We start from the raw sequence: 27669 nt of genomic DNA on the forward strand, positions 1-27669 counted from the left end.
CAGACAACGATAGCCAGACCAACCAGATTGATAGCCTGCGGCGTGTCGTCGGGTATCTGCGGTGCAGACGCAATCAGTGGCGGTAGCTATTAAAGGGGAACTGAAGTAAGAGGTATATGGAGGCTGCCATATTTATTTCCTTTAATCAATACCAGTTGCCTGGCAGCCCTGCTGGTCTATTTCTTTGCAGTAGTATCTGACTTTAAAGTCTGAAACACCTGATCTGCTGCATGCTTGTTCAGGGGCTATGGCTAATAGTATTAGAGGCAGAGGATCAGCAGGGCTGCCAGGCAACTGGTATTGATTAAAAGGAAATAAATATGGCAGCCTCCTTATACCTCTTACTTCAGTTCCCCTTTAATTGAACCCGACAGAAAACGCCGGTTCTCGACGGATCGACGCTCCCGGGTGCGTCGGAACCGCAACGTACCGAAAAGCAGCGTCGGGTGTGAAAGGTAAAATGAAAGTCTATGGACTTTCATTTTACCTTGGTTAACGCAAAGAACTGCCTTTTCCGTTACAACGCAGAAAAGGGCTCTGGTGTGAAAGAGCCCTTAGAGAGAGAGGAACACAGAGTGAAGACAGGAAATCACAATACCATGGAGATCTTCACATCATTTTACAGACAGTGACATCTTGTGGTTGCTTTACTATACTGCACTTTAGGTAATAATGTTGTTAAAACTCTAATAATGCTGGGAATACACGTTTTGTTTTTGCCTTCGTTTTAGCCTTCGATTCGTTCGGTAAACGAATCGAGTGTTGAAAACGTATGTGAAAATAGTCATAATCTCATTATAGTTTCGATTAATAGACCCCAAAAACGAACGACTAGTGATCGAACATGTTTGATATTATCTCTCTTTATCCATCTAATCGAGCCATTGGTAGGCTTGATGGCTGTTCAGATCGATTATATATTCATTTATGCCGTCCGTCCCTGTACTACGTTTCGTTTCTTTGCAGCCTTCGATCATTGGAAAAACTAAACCATCAGAATCGAAAAAAAAAAACGAAACCGTGGGTGGTGATATTAACCGTACGGTCGATTATTTCGGGATCGAAAAGGACAAAAGGCACAATCGAAACGAAGGTTTAAACGAAGGCAAAAACGAAACGTGTATTCCCAGCATAAGGAGTACACCACTGGGATTCCCATCAGTCCGTTGTTTACACTATGTGCATTGACTTGTATTACAGCAAGCTCTGTGCGTTAAGCTCCGTGCTTTCTGCAATGCTCTGCAGCCCTTGCGTTGGGTCAGATGCTTCAGCGCACCACAAGGGAACGCAATGTGGCCCCTTGTGGCAGCAAAGGGCAATGCAGATTTAACCTGCAAGTGTAAAAGGGGCCTAAGGGCCCGTTTCCACTAGCGCGAATCCGCATGCAGACAACGCATGCAGATTCACATAGGCAATACAAGTGGATGGGACTGTTTCCACTTGTCAGTTTTCATTTGCGTTTTTGTGTGCAGGATTTTTCTGCATGGTAGACCCTGCAGAATTCGCCTGCGTGTGGAATGCAGGCGAATCGCAGACAATGGGCCTGATTCACAAAGCGGTGCTGTTAGCACGCCTGTGAAAACCCCCTTAGCACGTCTAAACAAGCTTTTCGCGCATAAAACTTTACGCGCGCAAAACTTTATGCGCGTAAAACTTTATGCGCGTACTGCACAGCGCGCAGGGCGCTCCGCGCGAAGTGCCCATTAAAGTCTATGGGACTTAGCGCGCATAAAACTTTGCGCGCGTAAAACTTTGCGCGCGCAAAGTTAGCGCGCGATCTGATTGAGAAATCCGGTGCTAACCTACTTAGCACCCTGGTTAGCGCGTCTAAAGACTTTAGACGTGCTAAGTAGGTTAGCACCGCTTTGTGAATCAAGCCCAATGTATTTAATAGGGAAATGCATGCGTTTTTTGCATGCCTTTTTTCCCGCGATTTCGCGTGCGATTTCGCATTGAAAGTAATGTAAATTGAAACAGGCAGTGACATGGTTAAAATCGCATATACCCTGCCTATGCGAAATCGTGGCAAAATCCGCATGCGGAATCGCATGCGATTTCATCAGCGGTGAAATGCGGCGATTCCGCACCGCAATAGTGGAAACGGGCCCTATAAGTCATAGCTACTGTGATGACTGTGTCATGACTACTGTGATGCATGGCATGACTTTACTGTAGTGCTGTTCACACTCCCCCAAAACACGGGGCCACACCAGAATGTCCTTCGTTATCTGTGCTTTCAGCTGAATAGTCCATCTGCAACTAAACAATAACCGATTAATGCCAATCTGATCTTCTTTTTCAGGTGTTGCTCTGGAAAGCAGCGCCGTCATGGATTATATGAGCTCCAGCAGTGACCAGAAGGAGGAGATGGAGCTGCTGCTCCCCTTCTTGAACATATCTGATGTGGTGACGATCATGGAGAACCTCTATCGAGAGGGGGAAGGATGCAGCGAGGGGAAGAGCGAGGTGACCGTGTGTCAGGAGACGTACTATGAGGAGAGGACGGACTCGCTGTTCCTGAGCGGACAGGAAACCTCTCTGCTGACATCCGTCAAATACGGGACTATTACTGAGTTGCTCAGGTTCGCCAATCAGCTTTCGGACGCCACAAAACATTTGCACCAATGCCTGCAGCAGGAGTGCGGCATCATACTGAACAAGGTAAGGCTTCACGCCGCCATTCTCTCTTATTGGCTTTCTGTTGTATTAAAGTGCAACAAGACTAATTAGGAAGGTTAAATGTGTTGTGGATGGTACATACCAATAAACCTCAAAAGAGACAGTATTTATGAAAAACTGTAGAAATTTTATTAATAGAAAAAATCATTAAAATAGCCTGAGATATATACCCAACCACCTACCCAGCAGCACACATCCCCAGCACCCCTGTAGACCAAAGCCCCACTCACTCACTCAAGCAGCATACACCAAGCATACAGCAAATTGTCAAGGCCTTGATCAGACAGCACCACTAGACTGTAGAACAAAGATTATCATCTCAGCAAGGGGATCTCCGCCCCCGTTTTATATAACCTGCACAGTTAGTGAATCCAGAAGAAAAGAACTTGGCTCATATAGTACACAACTGTCCATGAAGGATCCAGGTGAAATAAGAGCTAAGCGGGCTGCGTCCTTGCATATATGAGCTCCAATGGATGTATGTAGAGCATAGAGCAATTCACTGCTATTGCCTCAATGTCCCAAAGGGCTTCAAAAAAGCATGCATCTCAGTCAGCAACAGCAGGATAAGCAGACAAGCCTATAGCAAGGGCAGTTTTAGTCCAGCAAAAACGAAAAGCACATGTATGCAAGCAGGATAGCCATTCATGCGAATGCCTCTGATGTAGCAAATATAAATCCAGAAATGGGTGCAGCAGCAATAGCGGTTATGTCAGCATCATCACATTGAGCATAGATGATTTGTACAGAAGTGCTCACCCCAAGGCCCTCAGATGTCTGGTAAGGCTAATCCATGCATGGGTAAAGGCGAGATGAGGAGTCCTCATAAAAGATCCCAAATCCGAGGAACGTGCTAGTGGTCAGGAGTGCTGTGTCCGTTGCCGCAGCAGGAGTGGTCAGGCATCCCAGCAGACACACGGTGACGCCACACGCAGCCTCGACATGTTTCACGAGCGTCTGCTCGTTTCCTCAGGAGGCGTGGCTCACCGTTCATCATCAGCAGTGCCCTTTCATCTCTTCATCCATCCAATCATGGTGCAAGTGGCAAGCCCCGCCCACCAGCCCCATCGCTGGCCAGCGGACGCACGTGCCCCCACCCCACACACTCCAACCCCGCCCACACCAATCCGGCAGGCCAGGGAAGAGAGAGGGGAGGCGCGCGCAGCCGCCAATGACGCCCGCACAACCCCGCAGCTCCCAGGCGACCAAAACGCCACGAGAGAGAGCGAAGAAGGCGGACATCAGAACCGAGCGAGGGGGCGGGCCGGACGGGGGTCATCCCAAGCACCAGCACGGTACCTAATTATATTCCTATACAAAATGAATTATACCTATCAATTTAACTATACCCTTCATTAAACTAGGCTATAACACTAAATCTAGTGAATAAAATCTGACCTGCACCAACAGAGGCAGGACCCTATTATAAACATACTTGTCATAGATAAATACTTATCAAATCCTACAAGGCTGCAGTCATGGGCATGGGGCAGCAGGAGGCACCGGGGCCCCAGCGGAAACAAGAAAAACACCCTAAGCACACAGGAGAGCAGAAAATAAAAGGTCTATAGAAAAAATAATAAAAAGTAAAAAAAGAAATAATAAATCAAACCGGCAAAAAAGCAGCAAAACCCTCCATCTCATTCAGGCCTGGAGGGGAGGTAGCTTTCAGAGTGAAGATCCAACGACATTCCTTCTGAAGTAGCAATCTATCTGGGTTCCCACCCCTAATTGATGCATGAATGCGGTCTAGACCAATGAATCTAAGTCCACTGGGATCACCATTGTGGTGCTGTCTGAAGTGGACCCCGACCGGAGCAGCGGAGCTCACACTTCTGATACTCTTAACATGTTCAGAGACACGTTCTCTGAGCTCACGAGTTGTTTTGCCAACATAAAATGCCCCACAGGGGCACGTGAGCAGATAGACAACAAACTTCGTTGCACAATTGACATAGTGTGAAAGACTCCACTGCCTCCCGTCGGGGAGCAAGACAGACGCACCCACAAACATAAACCTGCAATATGTACACCCACCACAGGTGTAAGTCCCCGAGACTCGACAATGTGGTCTAGGGGTACCTAGTCCCTCAAAGTGACCCCTAACTAGGGTGTCTCTCAAAGAGGGCGCTCTCCTAAATGTAATGTTGGGTCTTGGTGGAACAAACAAAGACAACCGCGAATCATTAACCAAAATGTACCAGTATTTGTCCAAAATGTGTTTGATCTCACTATGTTCCACACAGTATTGGGTACAAAATCTCGTCTGACGCTTGGAGGAGGTAGTCACCCTATTGGGATTCAACAGTTTACCGCGGTCGCTGTTAAGGGCTCTGCCGTAAGCCTTTTTTAGTATTGAATCCTCATATCCCCGCACCTGGAAACGAGTGCGCAATTCATTTGCTTCATGTACAAAGGATTCTTGAGTACTGCAGTTACGACGGACTCTCAAATATTGGCCCGTAGGGATACCTCTGATTGTATGCTGTGGATGACAGCTATCTGCCTGTAACAATGCATTAGTGGAGGTGTCTTTCCTATATAGACGGGTACTTATTTGGCCTGAAGTGTCACACATCACTTGAAGATCCAGAAACGGGATCATACAATGATGGTGATTCATGGTAAATTTCAAATTCCGGCAGTTAGTATTTATCTGCCCAACAAATTCAGTCAACTCTGTGAGGGTGCCAGTCCACAGCATGAAGATGTCATCTATGTACCTGTGCCAGACCAGAATCCGGCACAGGTACACAGAGAGACCATCATCTGCAAACAACTCACGTTCCCACTCCCCCAGGTACAGGTTAGCGTAAGATGGGGCACAAGTCGTCCCCATCGCTGCACCCTGCACCTGGAGGTAGTGGTCACCATCAAATATAAAAATGTTATTGGTCAGCAAAAACTGTAAAAGTGTCAACAGAAACCTGTTGTGTATAGCAAATTCCAGGCCTAACTCGCTCAGAAAAGTGCCTACCGCTGAAAGACCTAATGCATGTGGAATACTTGAGTATAATGCCTCGACATCGAGGGTGACAAGCCAGGTGCCAGGAGGAACACACAGGCCATCAATCATCCTTAAAAAGTGGGAAGTGTCCCTAACATAAGAGGGTAGGGCCTGCACATGGGGCTGTAGATGTTTATCAATATATACACTAATTTTCTCAGTGAGAGAACCGCACCCCGAGACTATTGGACGTCCCGGTGGTGCGACCAACCTCTTATGCACCTTAGGAAGCGCATAAAAGGTTGGTGTTACTGGGTGCAATACCTTCATGAAATCATAGACTTCGCCAGATATGACACTGTTCTGCAATGCCTCATCCAGTATGGCGTATAGTTCCCCCCGGCATCGTGTCACCCTTGACGCCGGGACCCGTCTGTAACAATTGTGTTGTGACAAAATCTGCATACACATATCCCTATAGGCCAATTTAGACATGACCACAACATTGCCACCTTTATCCGACGGTTTAATGATCCAGTTATCCTGTTTTTTCAAATCCTCAATAGCCTGAAACTCCTCCACTGTCAGATTCATAGAACGTGTGTGTGTTCGTAATTGCATAAATTCCCTCTCCACAGACACCACAAAGGTCTGTAGATTGGAATTGAGAGAAAGGGGAGGATACTTGCGGGATCTACCGCAGAAGTGGCCGACATCCACATGTGGCACAGGGGAGGGGGGGCGGGCAGCACTTAGGGGAGCCCCGACCTCCGCATGGGGGGCACATGTACCCCCCTCCACATAATCGCCCCCCCCCCCGGCAGCTCAAAACCAGATTCTTCGTACAGATCACATAGATCACGTAATGCCTGATAATCTGCATCGGATATGGGGCCAGGGACCGGTACTGGCCTACATCTAGATCGACCCGCATCCGACTGTGCATGCAACGACTGTAACAGGATCTTTCTACCAAAAAGATGTAAATCTTTGATTATTTCAAATGTGTCCATACTGTGGGTGGGGCAAAACCCCAAGCCACGTGCTAGGACACTTATCATGATTTCGGGAATTGATTCTCCTGTAAGATTTATTACCTGCAAATCAGATGAACAGGGGTCATCAGAAGAGGCCCCGGCCCCGGGCCCCAATTGCGTCACTCTAAAAAACTGCCAGAGGAGGACGACGGCGCAGAGGCCTGGGCCCCCCGTTCGCCATCCACCCGCCCCTCCCCAGCGCCCATCATATGGGACTCGTCTGCGCATAATGTATCTGTTGCCGCCTTTTTCCTAATATTATTACGTTTAGTAGTTTTATCTTTTACAGGTGCACCACTACCTGTTCTAGAACGTGTATCATAAGTCCTAGACTGGCCCTGAGTGGATGCAGAGCTCAGCGACACCAAACTCGCAGAGCTGGCACTAGTCACCGACCCCTCAGACTCCTCCCCCGCACTAGATGAGGGAGGTGGCTCTCCTTTTCTTGGCGGACGGGGCTTCCCAGACTGTGTCCGTTTGAATCCCCACCTATAAGCAGTTCCCAATTTATATGCAAGTCTGTCCCTTAGGATCTTCTGATCCCTTTTGACTACTAATTCTTGATTGAACCTCTTGATGTGATTGTTAAGTTCACCATTCCGTTTCTCATATAAAGGATCATCACTACAAAGGCAAAGGGAATCAGTGACCTTAACAATTTCTTTTTCAATATTCTTAAGCTCTTCCTGATCCAACTCGCTCATAAGGGTTAGGCACACCTTTGCGCAGGCCTCAAAATTATCCTCCCATTTCTTTTTGAATTCAACGGATGTTGTATTAAAGTGTACCTGAAGGGGGAAAAATGTGCCCAATTTGGGTACTCCAGAGGCTTGCTCCATCTCCCGTCACCTTCCTGTTCTAGTGCTGGGACCCCCAAAGCTCAATGACAAGCCCTTGTTGATGGAGAATGGCCTCACTGCACAGACAGTTCATGCCTAAAGCCAAACGGGACTTGCTTCTTCTGCAAGCCCGAGCGGGCCAATGATCCTCTGAGCGCTGACTGAAGGCGTTGTTCTCGCCCACCCAGCCCACTTTGTTGCGCTCCTTCTACGGTTCTCCATCGGCCAGGCTTAGCATAGCAGAAGAACGTGTCGCTACCCTGCAGGCTAGTGATGCGCCAGTACACCCTCGGCAGTGCACATGATAAGTGATACCTACTGGGCGACGTACCTTGTACAGTACGTGTGTAGGAGGCTTTACCCCATCAACATTGGAACAGACTTTCCTGGAGTCAGATTTACCTGGACTTACCTGGAGGCTGCCAAAAAAGCACCCTGCTAAATCCTGTTGGTACATGTGCAGCAGGGGAGTGTACAGAGAGCACGAGTGCTACATTTCTAGCAGAATCCTACTGTGATGTCCAAAAGAACCAGGGCTGTGGAGTCGGAGCAATTTTGGGTACCTGGAGTCAGTGGTTTCGTAAACTGAGGAGTCGTACTTAGATGATCTTTGTACCACTGTGGATGTAGTACAGCCTTAAAAAGAACACTGGCATGTTTGTAGCAGATACTTTGTGTATGTGTTTGTGATGGTGTTTTTGTACAAGACTTGGCCTCTCGGAATGGAATGCTCATAACATTGGAATACGGAACAGATAGACTTTCTGCTGAAAGTGGGACTGGCTGCAGACTAGCGAGGCAGCCATCAATGCTTTCGGAAAGTAGACTTGGTGTGGGCTAAATACTACACTGGCCACGCCCCTCAATGACGTTCCCTCAGCTGCCTCACACAGATTACCTCACCACCTGCCTGAGGGTTTATTGCGTCACTACCAATCCTCACACATAATGAAACTGAACCCCCCTCATTACTTCATATGTGTATGATTGTGTGACTGACCAGAACAGGATAGCCGTGACTTTTTTTTTTTTTTTTAAAAGCCAGGTTGGGGAAATAACCTCACTCTTGTGGCTGCAGTAGATACTTCTAGCTGACAGTTCTCGGGAGCAGTGATTGGTCAGGCGGATTCGAAAACCTATTTCTGATGTTTACCACGTAATTGTGATCTCACCAAAATGTAGGACTGCATGCCTCAGAGCTTCTTAAAGTGGACCTGAACTCTTGCACAGGACAGAAGGAAAACAGAGAGAAATGTACCCTGTATGTATTTAGAGAGTTTAGCCTGTCTAATTCTCCCTCATCTGTGACTAATCACGAGTGTAATTTGATCTCTTCTCGGTTTCAGCTGACTGCCACGGCAGATAAGCTAATTTGAAGGCACAGGATGTTAATAATATGTCTGCTTACATAAAAGCAAGAAGTAGAAACACTGCAGATTTATTGCAGCATTTGTATCAGCTGTTACGAATACCAGTAAATGTTTTTCTTTAAAGGTTATGCTGTTGCATATCTTTTAGAGCAGAGGGGAAGTTTTGAGTTCAGGTCCGCTTTTATGGTGCCCATACACAAATGAATGGACACCCAATGTAGCCAAGATCCTTCTCAGATCAGAATCTGAGTGATCTATTGCTTCCACCCAGTATATATAGCTTTTCAATAGATTTTACCATACTGGATCTAGTGCAATTTGCCATTTATGATCACCAAGCTTGAAAAATAGAAAACCTGTAATGTAAAGCTCTCAGGGGTTGTCAGGCTCAGTAATTCACCCGCTCTCCTGAAAAGCCTTATACTTCTGAAATTTGCACCACCAACACCACGTTTTTCTTTTCTCGAATCGTTCCAAAGCTCTGTGGCCACCCCACCTGGTTTGCTGTGGCCCGCCCCCAGCTTGGCAGCCCAATAGGCCACCTGGGGCGTGGTAACGCAGTTGGGGGTGGCTACAGAACTTCAGAAACATTTCGGTCAGCTGAGGGGTGGGGGGAGTTTCTGTCGTATAAAGATTTACAAGCAAGTGGTTGAGTTACTTACCCTGACAATCCACTGACCCTTACTTGGAGGGTTGTGCGCGGCCCACGCTGCACCCCTTCCTCTACTTTAATGGCTAGCTGATCCCAGGTCAAACGGAAATTTGCAAATAATTTTCTTGGGTTGTTTAAAATAGAGGTTAGGGTCCCTTCCTACAGGAGGACCTCACTGCGGTGGAAGGGTCTAGTATGAAATTTTTTGCATGCAAACTGTTTTGGAAGCTAACATCCTCCATAAGTGTAAATTGTAGCACCTGTTTCAGATGAAGATGGGTGCAATCATGCCTTTAAAGCGGATCCAATATGAAAAACTAACTATGACAAGTAACTTGTCTAAATATAGTTTAGATGCTTTACACAGCAAATCTAGCTGCAAACAGCTTCAACAGTTTATGATTTATTTATTCCTCCTGTGAAACAATGAGGGCAACCATGTTCTGTTTGTCACACTACACACAGGCAAACTGATAGCATCTGCAGCCCTCAGCTCAATCCCCTCTCCTCCTCCCTCCTCCCCTCTGCCTCTGAAATCTCTGGCTAGTAACCTCCTCCTCCTCATGCCCAGACTGAGCTCCCATAAGCCCTTGCTACATGGGTCTCAGAGTGCCAAGACACTGGAGGAGCTGTGGGCGAGGGTTATTTAGTTTATGGGGAATTAGAGTATTAAACAAAACAAAAAAATATTTGGCTTGAGAAATGCTCTTTAAACTATATGAAAGGAACACAATTATGCAATGAATAAAAGTTTATCTCTGATCCACTTTAAGAGGCTCTACACACCTTTTTGCTGTTAAGTCATTCAGATGCAGCCTGGTTTTGCGCTGCCATTTATTCCTACTGTGAACAAAATGAAAGTTTTAATTTTTCTCTTTGCAGAGTAAAAACAGAGCTTTACATTAAGGGCTCTTTCACACGCCTTCTTTTTTTTAGCCTTGGTCCTTTTTACATTTTGTACGCAAGCTGGAAAAAAACAGCATGTAGTTGATTATGTAGGGTGGAGTATGGGCGATGCCTGTTCATTCATTAGGCTGATACTTGTGATGCTAATGACAGATTATATTGCATGACAGAACTCTGCAGGATGCTTCAGGAGAAAGGCAGTTTAACTATATGTGAGCAAATTCAGTATCCCTTAAAGAGAACCCGAGGTGGGTTTGAAGAATATTATCTGCATACAGAGGCTGGATCTGCCTAAACAGCCCAGCCTCTGTTGCTATCCCAAACCCCCCTAAGGTCCCCCTGCACTCTGCAATCCCTCCATAAATCACAGCCACGCTGCTGACAAACAGCTTGTCAGAGCTGGCTGTGTTTATCTCTATAGTGTCAGTCTGTTGCTCTCCCTGCCTCCTGCAGAACTCCAGTCCTCGCCTGCATCCCTTTCCTCCCTGCTGATTGGAGGTAAGGGACGGGGGCAGGGACCGGAGCTATGCAGGAGGCGGGGGAGCAGCTGAGACTGACACTACAGATGTAAACACAGCACGGCTGTGATTTATGAGGGATAGCAGAGCGCAGGGGGACCTTAGTGGGGTTTGGGATAGCAACAGAGGCTGGGCTGTATAGGCAGATCCAGCCTCTGTATGCAGATAACATTCTTTAAACGCACCTCGGGTTCTCTTTAACTTATATTGAAGCACGCCTGAATTTGGAGACGGACATTGATTTTCTTTTAAACAATGCAGATTGCTTGGCTGTCCTGCTAATCCCGATTTTCTAAAATCGTGAGCGCTTAAAATACCCCGCAAACGCTCCTAATGTGAACAAGCCCTTAAGCAGCCCATACACTCAGCCGATTTTCTGGCCGACTGATCGATCCCGATCGATTGCAAATCGGTTGGCCAATCGACCGATCGACGGCCGATTTCGATCGATTTCGATGGATTTCCATCGAACTTGCAGGGTGGAAAATTTAGGTCGATCTGATGAGATTGCTTATCAGTTTGCATTGGCCTTAATGGAAATCTGATGGCAAAAAAATGCCATCAGATCGAATTTCAATAGATTTCAAACTGAAATCTATTGGAATTCTATCCTGGTAAAAAATGTTCTAAAAACGCATCAGATAGATCATCAGATGCATTTCTTATCTATCTGCTGCCAATCTGACGAGTGTATGGGCACCTTTAGTCATGTTGACAAGACTGCATCTTGTGATGTATAGAGATTTGTCTGTTGCATATTCTGGTTGATGCGACATATCTCCCCTTCTACCACACCCCAAACTGCCAACAGCCTGAACCACTAACTAAAAACAAGGTGGGTTGATGGACTCATGGTGATGCCAAATTCTCCCCCCCCAACATGTGGCCTTAGCATATTTCAAGATTCATTAGACCAGGTTTTTAGCAGTCCTCTGCTGTGCAGCGTTGGTTAGCGTGTGTCCCCCGCAGCCTCAGCTTCCTGTACTTGTCTCACAGGACAGGAGCCTGACGTACTTTCTGAGATGCTTTACTGCTCTCCACAGCTTGTGAAGAGTGGTTATCTGTTACCACAGCCTTCCTGTTTACCTGATGCAGTCTGACCAATTCCTCTCTACAAGGCATTTCCACCTGCAGTAATATTTTGATTAATATTCCGGTTGAACGCTGGAGACTTACTTATGCGTAAGAATCCCAGGAGATCAGCAGCTACTGAGATATACAAGGGTTGGACAAAATAATGGAAACACCTTGAAAATCAACAAAATATATTCTAATATGGTGTAGGTCCACCTTTTGCGGCAAATACAAATTGTGAATTGTTTCCAAAGAAATTTTAGCCCATTCTTCAGTTAAAACACCCTCCAGTTCTTTTAGTGATGATGGCAGCGGAAATCGACATTGTAGTTGAATCTCTAAACCATAAACGCTCAATAATGTTGAGATCTGGGGATTGTGGGGGCCAGATGAGATGCTCAACCTCATTAGAATGTTCCTCATGCCATTCTTTAACAATTTTAGCTGTATGGATAGGGGCATTATCATATTGAAAGATGGCATTCCCCTCTGGAAACAGTTCTTGAACCATAGGATGAACTCGGGCGCCCAAAATTTCTAAATAGTCTCGGCTGTTAATTCTTCCATGAAGGGAAATCATTGGCCCGGTGGATTTCCAAGAAATAGCACCCCAGCTTATCACAGAACCCCCGCCATGTTTTACGGTTGAGAGAAGGCGGTCTGGATGAAATGCTTCTTTCGGCTGTCTCCAAACGTACACTTGGCTTGAGGTCGTAAATAAGGTAAATGATGATTCGTCAGAGAAAATCTAATTTTTCCACTGCTCGAGGGAACAATTCTGGTGGTTTCTACACCACTCTAGACGCTTTGAAACATTTGTCTTTGAAAGCAGAGGTTTTCTAATTGCAGTTCTTCTGTGGAATCCAGATTTGTGCAGCTCCCGACGAACAGTTTTTGTGGAAACTGGGTTCTGTAGGTGTTCATTCAGCTCTGCAATGATTTTAGGAGCCGCTGTCTTGCAAGCTTTTCTAACAATTCGATTTAGAGTCCAATGGTCTCTCTCAGACAATTTCGACTTTTAGCCACAACTGTTCTTTGCTGAGGACGTTTTTCCTTCTCTTTCAAAGGCAGTCATTACTTTTGAGACAGTACCTCTTGAAATGCAAAGCATTCAGGCAGTTTCTGCTATGCTGGGAATACACGTTTCGTTTTTGCCTCCGTTTTAGCCTTCGATTCGTTCGGTAAACGAATCGAGTGTTGAAAACGTATGTGAAAATAGTCATAATCTCATTATAGTTTCGATTAATAGACCCCAAAAACGAACGACTAGTGATCGAACATGTTTGATATTATCTCTCTTTATCCATCTAATCGAGCCATTGGTAGGCTTGATGGCTGTTCAGATCGATTATATATTATATATAAACGAAGGGAAAAAAGGGATTTTCGTTTCGTTTCTTTGCAGCCTTCGATCATTGGAAAAACTAAACCATCAGAATCGAAAAAAAAAAACGAAACCGTGGGTGGTGATATTAACCGTACGATCGATTATTTCGGGATCGAAAAGGACAAAAGGCACAATCGAAACGAAGGTTTAAACGAAGGCAAAAACGAATCGTGTATTCCCAGCATTACAGTAGCACCTGCCATACAAGCACCAACAATTTGGCCTCTTTGAAAGTCTGAGAGATCTGCCATTTTCATTATAATTATAACCAACTTTGGTTTAAATAATTATTTTAATTAAATATATCAAATAACAAAAATAATGAACAAAAAAATAACATATGTCAAGTTTTGATTGCTTAAAACATGTTCAAAGATTATGATGCCAAAATGTTAGGTGTTTGCATTATTTTGTCCAACCCCTGTATATGTCAGTTTGTCTGGAACTGATTATGCATTACTGAGATCATTCCACCCAACACCGCCCCACAAACCCAATGTTCACCAAAGCTCCTGACCCTTATCTGCATGATATTATGCATTGCTCAGCTGCCATGTGATTTGCAGATGATTACATGATGATAGCATGTATAAGCAGGTGTAGAGGTCTTCCTAATGAAATGCTGTGTATCCACCCCATCACTTCTGCCTGCCTGGGTAGTTGAGGTTTGCACATGTGCAGTTAATCGGATTCTATAGTGACCACAATGTTGAAAGAGGTACAGGAGGTAAGGTTCTTGTCATCTGTGAGATTTTCTCCCTACCACCTCTGGAGCATATAGAGCCTACTGAGATAAGTATGTAAAGTTTTTTTTTGTTTTTTTTCATCTTACAGGTTTACTTTAAAGGACAACTGAAGTGAGAGGAATATGGAGGCTGCCATATTTATTTCCTTCTAAATAGTACCAGTTACCTGGCAGTGCTGCTGATCTGTTTGGCTGCAGTAGTGTTTGAATAACACCAGAAACAAGCATGCAGCTAATCTTGTCAGATCTGACAATGTAGAAACACCTGATCTGCTGCATGCTTGTTCAGGGTCTATGGCTAAAAGTATTAGAGGCAGAGGATCAGCAGGACAGCCAGGCAACTGGTATTGCTTAAAATGAAAAAAGGCAGCTTCCATATCCCTCCCATTACAGTTGTCCTTTAAAGAGAAACTTTAGGGCTCGTTCACACTTGAGCAGGAATTGCGCGATTCCCGCTCACCGCAAACCGCTAGCGGTTTTTTAAAAAAATGCTAGCCATTTAATCCTATGGCAGTGTTCTCACTGCTGCGATCGCGGTGTTTTGAGGTTAGTGTTAACCGCAAACGCGTTACATGCATCGTTTTGCCGGCGATTTCTGAGCGATCGTGATTAGCATGTATAGAACCGCTAATTGAAATCGCTCCCAAAACGCTACAGTGTCCAGTGATTTTTCCTTGTTAATCGCGGAAAAATCACTCCCGCAAAACGTTAGCGGTAATCGCTAGCGTTTTGCGATTTTAGATGTGGACCTTAAAGCGAACCTTAAGTCACCTAAAAAAAATGAGATGAACTCACCTGGGGCTTCCCTCAGCCCCCAGCAGACGATCGGTGCCCTCGCAGCTCCGCTCCGATGTCCCAGGACACGCCGGCGACGACTTCCGGTTTCGCCGTCACCGGCCGACAGGCATGGGAACGCGAGTGATTGTTCGCGTTCCCAGCCTGTATATCGCCCCCTATGCTGCTATTGCGGCCAGGAGGCCGCAATAGCAGCATAGGGGGCGATATACAGGCCAGGAGGCCGCAATAGCAGCATAGGGGGCGATATACAGGCTGGGAACGCGAACAATCACTCGCGTTCCCATGCCTGTCGGCCGGTGACGGCGAAACCGGAAGTCGTCGCCGGCGTGTCCTGGGACATCGGAGCGGAGCTGCGAGGGCACCGATCGTCTGCTGGGGGCTGAGGGAAGCCCCAGGTGAGTTCATCTCATTTTTTTTAGGTGACTTAAGGTTCGCTTTAACGCAGGATTGAATTCCCATCCTAATAAGTAGCAGAGATCCCCCCCTTCCTTTTCCAATGAGAATTCTTTACCTTTTCTTGAGTGGATCATCAGGGGGGTGATATTGTGCTGAAACCCCTCCCACAGTGTGATGTCATGACCATGGTCCTGGCACTTTCCTGCCAGTGAACCCTATTGCATTGTGGGAAAGCAGTATCTCCCTCTGTGCAAAGAGCTCTCAGTAAATGAACATTCCGCAGAGCTGCGCCCAGGAAGACTAAATATGTTGCTGCCCGTGATATATTTCAGAATGTAAATTGTAGGGAGGAAAGACATTACAATGGGCAAACACTGACTAAATCATTTATAAATGATTTTTGTAAAATATAAACCATTGTATTCATTACTTTTTATTCACTAGCGTTCCTCTTTAAAGAGACTCTGTAACAAAATTTTGAGCCTTATTTCTTCTATCTTATAAGTTCCTATACCTGTTCTAATGTGCTCTGTCTTACTGCAGCCTTTTCTAGTTGCACTGTCTCTGTAATAAATCTTATCTTCTCTCCTCTGTCGGGTCTGTCGGGCTCAGGCTGGAATGTGTGGAATGTGCAGCACTGCTTGTCATTGGCAGAAGCTATACACACCCTCTCCAAGCTCTGCATGAGTCACACGGTGAGCTGTTCTCACTCTGGTTAGAAGCCATGTTTTTTGTTTGTAAACACTGCCTAAAACTGGCAATTACAAGCCAGGATTGCAGCAGGGAGTGGCAGAAACAGCACAGAGGGGCCCAGGAGAACATAATGAAGAGAATGGTATGCTTTTTATTGTAACAATTTTAGAGTACAGATTCTCTTTAAGTAATACTTGTGCATTTAGGCCCTCATTAATGTCCTCTGTTCCCTACTCCCCCAGATGCTTACTATCAGGGACGGCCATTACCTGACGGACACGGATGTGCTGCTGTTTCCATGGAAGATGACATACCGGAGTATTGGCTCAGAGTTCATCCCCAGGGGAGCTTTTGGGAAAGTCCACCTGGCACAAGATATAGAGACCAGAAAGCGAATGGCCTGTAAACTGGTGAGTTCCTTTGTGTCTTGCTTGCATTTTGTTTTTCTTTTTTTTTTTTACTTTTGATTATCAGGCTTTCATTTTTTGTTTTTCACAACAAATTTATTTTATAGAATAGTCAAAAGAAAACCAGGCAAAAACAATTACACTAAAATTATCCAGAACACATTGTATTTTTTGGCCTATACGTTGCAGTCCTCTAGCCCCACCTCCCCCTCCCCCACCGAAACATGTATAACTATCAGAAGCAGCAGCATGGCTTACCTAATCCACATCTCTGGCGGTGATTGGAGACCTCTCCTCTCCTTCACTGCTCCCCTAGTGCCAGCTTCTGCTGATGATGCGATCAGCAGAAGTCGGCACTCGGGGAGCCGTGAGAGAGAGGAGAGGTCTATGATCGCTGCTAGAGCCATGGATTAGGTGAATGTGCTGCCACTTCTGATAATTACACACAGACGTAGAGGAGGAAACACTGGGGTGGGGGAGCAGAGGAGGACACATGGGGAGGCCAGAAGGGGACACATGAGGACATAATAATTGGGGGAGAACACTCACAAGACACTCTTGGACCCTCTTTTTTTCCTGGTTTTTGCCCTCTGAACCTAGGTGTGTCTTATAGTTCGGAGCATCTTCTATGTTCCTTTAGGAACTTAGGAGATCCAGTAATATGTATGCGAGGTTTCCCAGGAGCGTAAGGTTCTCTTTAATGTCCTCAGGTTGCCCTGTTTACAGCGCCGTTACAAGCTCTGATCTTCGATAGCCTCATAATTCCATTGTAAATGTTACAGACGTGCCTGACATTTTACTGCTTTGCTGAAGTGGTTATTATGTCAACATTGCTAACATACCGCAGGGAGGGCTCTGTGGAAAACTTGCACTTCTCTGTTATATATTTAGGCCGCAATCTGCTAAATCTGTACAATGAGGGTAACTATTTTTGTATCACTCAAAATGTATTTGACTTTTGCTAAGGTACCGGCCATTAGCTTTATTTCCTTGTGTTCTTTCCATTCATCTGATCAAGAAAATAATATTGGCTTTAATGTTGACATTTCAGTACAAGGAAATGTTCCGACACCTTTTTTTTCCCTACACATGACGGGCTGTAATGCAAACACACTGCAAGGTTTGTTTACTGAGGAGTAACAATCAAGGAGTATTATAAAGTGAATCTGTGTCAGACTGTTTATTCAGTGAAAGGAGAGATCTGCACACAGGCTTATTCGGGAACAATGTAACCTTTATTGTTCCAGCACACACATGTACAGCATCTGACAGTCTCAACCGACAGTCGTTTCGGGGCCTATCCGGTACCCTTTATCAAGGCATAGGCAGATAAACAGTATGATACATTTTTATCTGCCTATGCCTTGATAAAGAGGGGACCGGATAGGCCATGAAACGATCGTCGGCTGAGACCAGTGTCTGATGTCGTTCATGTGTGTGCTGGAACAATAAAGATTAAATTGTTTCAAAATAAGCCTGTGTGCGGATCTCTCCTTTGATTGTTTGGATTACTTGGCTACGGGGCTCCAGCACCAGCAACCACTCACTAGCTGGAGTGCGGTTCTGTCGATTTGTTTATTCAGTGAGACTCGGGCCTGAGTTGGAAATTTTACATGCGCCTCTCTGACTCACCAGCCTGCTACCTTTGGCTGTTGCTGGACCAAGGCTCACGCATGATGTCACCAGTATCACCTAAAGGGTGGCGGTTTGGCTGTGAGAACAACTTGGACCTCTTTTCCACAGGCAGCTGAAGGTGTTAGGTTCACCTCCTGTCAGCTGCTCCCATTCACCCGCCGGGTGCTTGCTAGCAGTTGCTGTCCTCAAACTCAACATGAGGCTTTTTTTTTTTACCGGCGAATAACGCCAACGTCTGTCAAACAGGACACGTCAACGTTACCACACACTGCTATTTGGGTGCATGTAATTCCACGGTTGCCGGTAATCCCAATTAGCACTTTGCTGATGCAAGTGAATGAAAGTCACCCCCATAGCTGCGGCATTTTGGAGCAATTGCGCTTAAATGCAAAATCGATTTTGAATTGATTTTCAATAGCCATTTTGTAGTGACTTTGTGGGCAATTTTTCTCTTTAAATACATTTTTTTAAACGACATCCTTGGTCTCTGTCGCCCTGCACCGTAGCACAAGAGGTCATTGCCTTTTCTCTTCTGGGGGCTAGAGAAGCACCTATGACCTCTTGGGCCCGAGTGCAAGACAAGGGATGTTCAATAAGATGCAAATAATTTCGAATTGATGCAGGATTATGCAAATTTTGTTTGCTAATTTATGCAGCTTGAAAACTGACCAATCGAATTGTACCTCAGCATGATTTGATTGGTTAATTTTCAAGCTGCATACATTTGCATACAAAATCTGCATAATGCTGCATCAACTCGAAATTATTTGCATCTCGTTGACCATACCTAGGCAGGACTATGTGCCAGAAGACGGAGAAAATGGATCTCAGGAGACCCGGTATGTATTGTCAATTTTATTTACACAGAATAGAAAATAAAAAAATGGAAATTGGAGGCACTGTACTATAGGCAGAGGTAGATAGTACAGCGCCTCCAATCCCTGTACAAATTATGCCGGAAATCACTAGCAATTTCGAGTGGGCAGGTGTGAGGTTTATTGCTTTATTAAGTAAAGGCTGCACAGTTTACTATCTCATTAGAGTCTAGAGAAAAGTGAAGCATTTACAGTACTATGCACCTGCTGAGGCCTGTCGGATTACAATGAGTTATGTCATACACGTGAATAGGGCACGATACTCCTAGGCGTTCCCGGTTAAACATCAAACCCGCCTAGAAGCCAGGTGGAGGCTCAGAGCACATGAAAGTCCTGAGGAATGCCATGCCTGCAATTTGTACATGCCATTTCCGCCACTCATGACTTTCCTTTGTGTCTCCTGCAGATCCCGGTGGAGCAATTCAAACCGGCTGATGTGGAATTTCAGGTCCAGTTCCAGCATGAGAACATAGCCGAGTTATACGGAGCTGTCTTGTGTAACAACATGGTCCACCTCTACATGGAGGCAGGAGAAGGAGGCTCTGTCCTGGAGAAGCTGGAGAGCTGTGGACCTCTACGAGAGTTTGAAATTATCTGGGTGACCAAACATATCCTTAAAGGACTAGACTTCCTTCATTCCAAGAATGTCATCCACCATGACATAAAACGTAAGTTGTCTGAGAAAATATAGAAAATAACTTGTAGGTAGAAGATGGTCATTGAGATGCAAATTTTGAGTTGACCTCCTGCTGAGGTAAAACTTGATTGGTCCATTTTTCAAGCTGCATACATTTGCATAATCCTGTATTAACTCAAAATAATTTGCATCTCATTGACCATCACTACTTGTAGGTCCAATACAATGGCTATCATTCATAAAAGTGCGGTCGGTAAAGTAAATCCGTGCGGGGAAACACTGCTGTCGGTATTTCAGCCTTCTGGGTGGTCATTCATAAAAATGTTTCTAGTTGCGATAGGAGTGCGGAGATATCTCGCTGTAGGCTAGCGTTAGGCTGTCGGTAGGCATGCGGAAGCCGAGTCCCTCCATGCGGTGTTCTCTCTGCTGCTTGGGAGGTCTGTCCCATTCACTTACATGTACTCCGCATGCTTATCGCTACATCCAGTGGAGCGGTAATCCCTGTCCGCATACCGCTTGCGTTAGTTTTTATGAATTTACATTTACGCATAGAATCACTGCAGAATGCGGTGATTTATCGCTCTGCTCGGAAAAGTCAGCTTTGCATGCGGAAACAGCCTTTATGAATACACATTTTGCTCAGTGCTCGGTAAAGTCGGCTGTTTTTAGCATTTCCGGATGCGGGAACGCTTTATGAATGATAGCCAATGTGTCTGCATTCAGGGCCAGATTTCTGCATAGGCCACGTAGGCCGTGACTTGGTGCCTGAATAGGACTTTTGACGCCACCTCCGCCGCTGCCCACCTAAATTTTAATGTGCATAACCCCCCAAAGTGCATTAAAATCTCACCGGCTCTTGTCTTGTCTGCTGCTTCAGCATGAGAGCTGTCATCACGACTACGTGTGACATCACACACATGCCTGGCAGCGGAGAAGCAGCAACTAGACTAGGAGGAGCAGCAGCTGGAACAGGTGGGATTACAATACATGGGCACCAGGGGGCACTTTAACATTTGGAGGGACATCTTGATATTGCACGGCGCTACCGCCGCACACCCGATCAACCACGTTGGTCTGACATTTATCAGTATGCTCAAACGATATATTTGAATCTTCGATCGAGCACACTTGTTGCGGCACCGTTTTTCACCGTATTCGATGAAATTATGGTATCGGATGGTCGATCGGGCCACAAAATCACTAGATGTATGGACACCACAAAGAGATTACAGATCCGTCTTTGTCTGCATTCTGCATTATCCTTTGAATGTATAATCCCTTCTTACCGCTGTCTTATTGCACCTGCAGCTAGCAACATTGTCTTCATGTCCACAAAGGCCGTGCTGGTGGACTTTGGCCTGAGCATTCAGATGACCGGTGACCTGTATTATCCCAAGGACTTGCGGGGAACAGAGGTAATTGGGTGTGATTTGTCTCCTGACTCAGTAGCTTAGAACACTCAGCCTATTCATGGATCTCAGCAGGAGCAGAACAGCTCTCTCCAGCCACAGCTATAAACTGCACTGTGAAAACAGGGAGGGATCCTCTGTACTACTTACTGCTTATTTCTTCCCCTTTTTCTGGGTCCTCTCTGTTAAAAGGAACCAAGCATCATTTTTAACTCCAATTTTACATTTAAAGGTTAATTACAGGCAGAATCCTTCTACTTCCTGTACTTCCTCTGTCCGCAAGTCGGCAAGCCAGTCGACTTAATTGCCCACAAGCTTAGATCAAACAAACCATTAAAGGACAACAGTAGTGAGAGGGATATGGAGGCTGATTTTTTTTTTCCCTTTTAAGCAATACCAGTTGCCTGGCTGTCCTGTTGATCTTCTGTCTCTAATGCTTTTAGCAATAGACCCTGAACAAGCATGCGGCAGGTCAGGTGCTTCTGATATTGTCAGATCTGACAATATTCGCTAACCCTCCCCCTACCCTATGCCCAACACTAACCCTCCCCCTACCCTACATCCAACACTAACCCTACCCTATGTCCCACACTAACCCTACCCTATGCCCAAAACTAACCCTACCCTATGCCCAAAACTAACCCTACCCTATGCCCAACACTAACCCTCCCCCTACCCTACATCCAACACTAACCCTACCCTACATCCAACACTAACCCTACCCTATGTCCAACACTAACCCTCCTCCTACCCTACATCCAACACTAACCCTACCCTATGCCCAAAACTAACTCTCCCCTACCCCCAACACTAACCCTCCTCCTACCCCCAACACTAGCCCTCCTCCTACGCTATGCCAACACTAACCCTCCTCCTACGCTAATAACTTTGCTTTTGTTTGTGGCAATTTTATAACAAAAACTGAATTTTTCTTTTTAAGGTTGCTATCTGAGTTTGTTTTTGATAGAATGTTCCTTTTCCGGTTGTTGTGCTGCAGATCTACATGAGCCCTGAGGTTGTTCTGTGCAGAGGACACTCTACCAAAGCTGATATCTACAGCCTGGGTGCAACCATCATCCACATGCAGACCGGAACACCGCCATGGGTGAAACGCTACCCCCGCTCTGCCTATCCCTCTTACCTCTACATTGTAAGTCCTTTTACTTGATAACCGTATATATACATACATTATGTGTGCCCTATAATTAAAACAACAACCAAGAAAAACAAGCTTGACCTATAAATACATAAATTGTGAATGGAGGCAGGCTTGTTTGTAGAATTGCATCAGCACCATGGCTCCCGTGTACCACCTTGTTGGAAACATTGATTTTATAATGACATACATAGTCTTGTCAATGCAATCAATTTTAATAAAGCTTTGTAATTTCCCAATGTTCATTAACCTCCCTGGTGGTAAGATTCCTTCCTGATTTTAGGGTCTGAAAGCGGTACAATTTTTGAATGTGCTTTTTTTTAATGTGCTTTTAGACCCTAAAAGCAAGAAAAAAAATCATACCATGAGAAAGCCTGGAGCAGCCCCTGCACTTACGCACCTTCCTGGGATCCAGAGGTGCCGTTCTCCCTCCGTCGTCTGGGTGGCGCTGTAACCCTATAGTGAGATTGCTGGCTGTCATCATGACAACAGTCGGGGATTTTACCAGGGGGATGCAGAGCCTCTTAGAGGTAGGGGAATGGCTGTTAGCATCTGGATCGCCCGGGAGGTGCATGGACCTCCCGGCAGCTACCTCGAGTATAGCTCAGGGTTACCGCTCTGAGCTCCGGTTTTCCACCCCAAGTATAGCTCATGGTTACCGCAAAGGAGGTTAATGGCTTACAGGATTCTGAATCGTTATACAGCAAAATCACCGTTATCCGGACTCAGGCATCCGGGAGTCTCGACTTACTGGCATGCCTTAGGGGATAACTGCAGCTGAACTTTAGGGATTTTCAGAGCTCCAACAACTTACTGATCCTCCTAGCGCCACCTGCTACACATCCTCAAAAGATTTGAGAATATTTTTTTTTTTTTTTTTTTGATTTGTGGAAATTTGGGATTAGTTCCATCTCTAGTACATAGTATTACAAATGCACTTGGTTCCTGTTGTTCTTTATGGAGGTATTTTCAAGGATTCTTATTTGGCTGGTTTGAACAATTGCTCCACATTCAATTCAGTCTTCTTTGCACCTGCCTTTATAAATCAGCTGCAACATGTCTTCCTCGAGCTACTGATACTCTTGAATCCCGGTAGCAAAAATAAGCACTTAAAGGTAGTTGTATTTATACCTCCACTTGTCTTTCTTCCAAATCAAATAAAGTTTATTGTCTCACAGATACACAAACAAGCTCCACCACTAGAAGACATTGCTGAAGACTGCAGTCCTGTCATGAGGGATCTTTTGGTTTCGGTGTTGGATAAGAACCCAAGTCAGCGTCCTACTGCCGCAGAGCTACTGAAACACGAGGCTCTGAACCCTCCTCCAGAGGACCAGCCTCGCTGCCAGAGCCTGGACACGGCCCTGCTGGAACGCAAGAGGCTAATGAAGAAGGAGCTGGAGCTGCCTGAGAACATTGCAGGTAGGCTGCATTTTAGCTGCTTTTGGACATTAATGATTGAAATCTACCCCATTTTGATGGCTGCCAGGGCGTAGATTTCAATCAACCGACGCCGCACGTTCTCGCTGCTTTCGTCTCTCCCGATGATCTCGCTGCTGTCTACCCACCACAGCTCACTCGCTCTGCCGTCTCTATAACGGCAGAGCCCTGTTGGCTTACATTGATAGGCAACATGAGGAGCCAATGAAAGTGGCTCCTGACTGGCTCACAGGAACTCTGCCGTCACAGACATGGCAGAGTGGGTGGCCCATGTTTCCGATGGGTATGTGCGGCTATTTGTCGCTATTCTGCCATTTCTGGTACCAGCGGTCTCTGGTCCTTAAAGAGGCAGAGACTGCTGGTACTTAAGTAGTTAATGGCTTTGTTTCGTTTACAGTCAAATTACAAAACCCTAAGCAGACCTGGGTTTATGGAGTGCGACTCAGACTTGAGTCGTAAATTGTTCACACCCCTTTATTTCTCAATGAGATGCTTCCAGTGGCCAACTGTCACTAGATGGGTGTCTACTAATCCTCTCACCAATATTACATGATGTGGTGCCAGTTGGCCAGTGGTAGCAGCTAGTGAGGGAGGACGGAGAGGGCACTACATAAATGATTTACAGGTTCACTCTAGAATGAAATGCTGGCTCCTGGAAGTTACCCTTCACTTAATCCTTTATGTGGAGAAAAAAAAGGAACACATGGAAAACAGGAGCCCAATCTGGTGTAGTATTGAGGGTAAATAATGGGTTCTCCCACTTCCTGGTTATCCAATATGCAAGCAGTATAATCGCTTGTAGGGTAGACACATTGTTCATCGGGCTGCATTGTGTGACTTTATTAATGAGCCTGAATATCTTAGCCTTATTCTATTTCTCTCTTTTTTTTCCTCTACTAACAGATAGGGCCTGATTCACAAAGCAGTGCTAACAGTTAACACGCTGGTGAAAAGCCCTTTATCACGCCTAAACTCAGTTTAGGTGTGATAAGTTTAGGTGTGATAAGTTTAGGAGTGATAAGTTTAAGAACCAACTGGGTTAGCACCGCAGTGCACAGCTGATCAAAAGTTTTGCGCTAGCAAAGTCTGGTGCACTTCGCATCGAGTTTAATGGCGCTGCTTTGCGTGCGGGACTTTGTGCGCGATCTAAACTTATCTAAACTTATCATGCCTAAACTTATCACGCCTAAACTTATCACACCTAATCTTATCACGCCTAAACTGGCTTTTCACCAGTGTGGTGCAATGGTTATCACGCCTAAAGTCTCTAACTGGGTTAGCACCGCTTTGTGAATCGAGCCCATAATTTGTTGCTCGGAATGGAATCTGCATAAAGCAGAAAGGGGAACTCACACAGTTTCCTCTCTCTGGCAGTATCACGGCAGGACTCATTTTCCATTCAGTCTCCATCCAGTTGTGTGGCAACAACTTCCTGGGGAAACCATGTGGCGAGTAACGAGAAATGATATATTATAATAAACAAAGATATATATATTTTTTACTACTCTTTGCAACCCTATGGACCACAGCAAGTTTCCATAATACTATATGGCCGTCTCTTGCTCTGCAGTCTCCTCTTCCTTTTTGCCCTCAAGCTTTCCTAACTTCAAGGTCTTCTCCAATGAGGCCCGCCTTCTCACTGTGTTTCAGCTTAAGCACTTCTCCTTCCAATGAACTGTCAGGGCTAGTTTATTTAAAAATGAACTTATTGGATCTTCTTTAAGTCCAAGGAACTCTCAAAAGTCTTCTCCAGCACCACAACTCAAAGGCGTTGATTCTTCGGCCCTCAGCCTTATACAGCCTCAGCCATATACATATATATAAAGTGGAACCTTGCTTTGCAAACATAATTAGAACCAGAAACATATTTGTAACCCAAAACATTCTTATATCAAAGTACATTTCCCCTTAAGTATTAATGAAAACTCACATGATTAGGTCCACAATTCAAAAACATTTATATAAACATATTTTATACTAAGTGCTGTACTATATATAAAGTGTGTGTGTGTATATATATATATATATATATATATATATATATACAGTAAACTATAACTAACCAAATCATTGATATCTGTTGGCTCACCCCGATCTTTTGTATGGTTTTAACGTATCCAATAACAATTGCACACAAACAACATGTCTCCCAAAATGATTGCGAATGATTGTTGATGGGTTGACAAAAACTCAAACATCCGTGCATTGCTGTTACTCTTCTGCTAACTGGAAGGATGCGATCAGTAATGGCTGTGGCAGGTGTGCAGAGAAGAACCACCACATCTGTGGTTTACCTCCCAAATATCTACAACAATGGATGTGTTCATTTGGAAGTGTACTGATCCAGTACCAGAATGTATTGTACTGAACATTTAATTTTTTTTTGGTAAAGCCAGTTGCGTGTGGTTCGGTATTAGTCATGAAGAGAATCCGAAGACAAAAGTTGTTTAGGTGAGACCTTTGATGACTAACTACTAGATTTCTTTGCAAGCTTTCAAAACTTTAATTTTCTTCTTCAGGCATGATACAGAACCGTACCTTCTGATCCAGTTCTGTATCGCACCTGAAGAAGAAGCTTTGAAAGCTTGCACAGTTAGTCATTAAAGGTATCACCTAAACAACTTTTGTTGTTATGTCTTCTAGAGCTGCTCAAATCCAGATCCGGGAGACATCCGGATAGTTCTATCCGGATATCTCCCATTTACGTGGGCGGGGGGGGGGTCAAACTTACCTGTCTGACGTCTTTTTCGGTCCGTCCCTCGGCGCCTCACATGATGCGGTCCAAGCAGCGGTCATGTGATTACAAACACTTCCTCCTTCCGGGTTGAAGGAGGAAGTGTTTGTAATCATGTGGAGCGCATCATGGGAGGGACGGACGAAGAAGACGTCAGACAGGCAGGATTGACCCCCCGCCCACCCCGCACAGGTTTACTGGGAGATATCCGGATAGCAACTATCAGGATGTCTCCCGAATCCGGATTTGAGCAGCTCTGATGTCTTCGGATTAATATTATTTCAATCAGAACTACAGAAGGTGACTTGCTAGATCAGCTTACAGCACTTGGAGATGGTTTGACTCCTGTTTGTCTCTTGCAGATGCCTCTGTGTACACCAGTGAAGAGTCTGAGTTGCAGAGGAGGCAGCGCACGCTCTCCATTGACCTCGGAGCTCTAGCCGGATACTTTAACCTGGTGCGAGGTCCTCCGACTGAGGATTATGATTGCCAGTAACACAACCGGCATGTCTGGACTTTTGAAAAGCCAGCTGAATGAAGCTAATTGGATGTGCAAAAGAAGAAGAAAAAAAACCATACAAAATGGAGGACGCATGCTTTGAAGCTATAGATATAACTACTGAGTATAAACGTCACATGTAATCTTTTGTTTTAGTCTTTTTGCCATCTACCAACCTTTCTTACACCCAGAACCTTTGTCTTTTGTATTGGATGCAAGCTGCCCCTTGACAACCACTCCCACAAACGGTTAAAGAGGATCTGAACTCAAAACTTCGTCTCTGCTCTAAAAGATAAGCAACAGCATAATAACCTTGAAAAACCACAAACTTTTTTTGTTACAGCTTATACAAATCCTGCAGTAAATCTGCAGTGTGTCTACTTCCTGCTTTATGGAAGGATTATACAGGCTAAACTGTCTAAATACATACAGGGTGCATCTCTCTCTGTTTTCCCTCGGTCCTGTGCAAGAGTTCAGGTCCACTTCAATGCTCAACTCCAACCAATTTTGTCTTTGTAAGGAAGGGATAGAACGATTGTCGGGTTATTTCTGTTGAGATTAGTTCCAGTTACAAAAGGAACAGGAAGTGAGTGAACGGATCACAGACACCAATATAAACCCAAGAAGATGAAAGCTTGCTCACTTTTAGATGAAATGTGATTAGTGAGTGGAACTGTTGAGTTTTCTTAGGTGCAATTCTCATCACAACAATCCCAAACACTTAAAAGCTGGGGAATCCACTGTATCTTCTCCCATCAGATTTTTTGTTGTTGGGAGTTTTGTATTCTCTTGCTACTGTTTTGTAAAATCAAATTAGTCCTAATTCACTCGATATT

At 45.1% G+C, this 27669-nt stretch overlaps 1 protein-coding gene across 1 annotated transcript in view; it reads left to right on the forward strand.

The window, feature by feature from the left end:
- Nucleotides 1-27669, forward strand: part of MAP3K8 (mitogen-activated protein kinase kinase kinase 8) — a 41100-nt gene that overhangs the window by 11809 nt on the left and 1622 nt on the right. The window contains exons 2-8 of the mRNA XM_068235715.1: nucleotides 2303-2661; nucleotides 16284-16451; nucleotides 19365-19626; nucleotides 20904-21010; nucleotides 22002-22154; nucleotides 23339-23582; nucleotides 26697-27669. The exon at nucleotides 26697-27669 is cut by the window's right edge and continues 1622 nt beyond it. Coding sequence (XP_068091816.1) covers nucleotides 2303-2661; nucleotides 16284-16451; nucleotides 19365-19626; nucleotides 20904-21010; nucleotides 22002-22154; nucleotides 23339-23582; nucleotides 26697-26830 — 1427 coding nt within the window. The 3' untranslated portion in view covers nucleotides 26831-27669. The remainder of the gene's footprint in view (nucleotides 1-2302; nucleotides 2662-16283; nucleotides 16452-19364; nucleotides 19627-20903; nucleotides 21011-22001; nucleotides 22155-23338; nucleotides 23583-26696) is intronic.

Source organism: Hyperolius riggenbachi, chromosome 5, assembly GCF_040937935.1.
Source record: "Hyperolius riggenbachi isolate aHypRig1 chromosome 5, aHypRig1.pri, whole genome shotgun sequence".
Lineage (NCBI taxonomy): Eukaryota > Metazoa > Chordata > Amphibia > Anura > Hyperoliidae > Hyperolius > Hyperolius riggenbachi.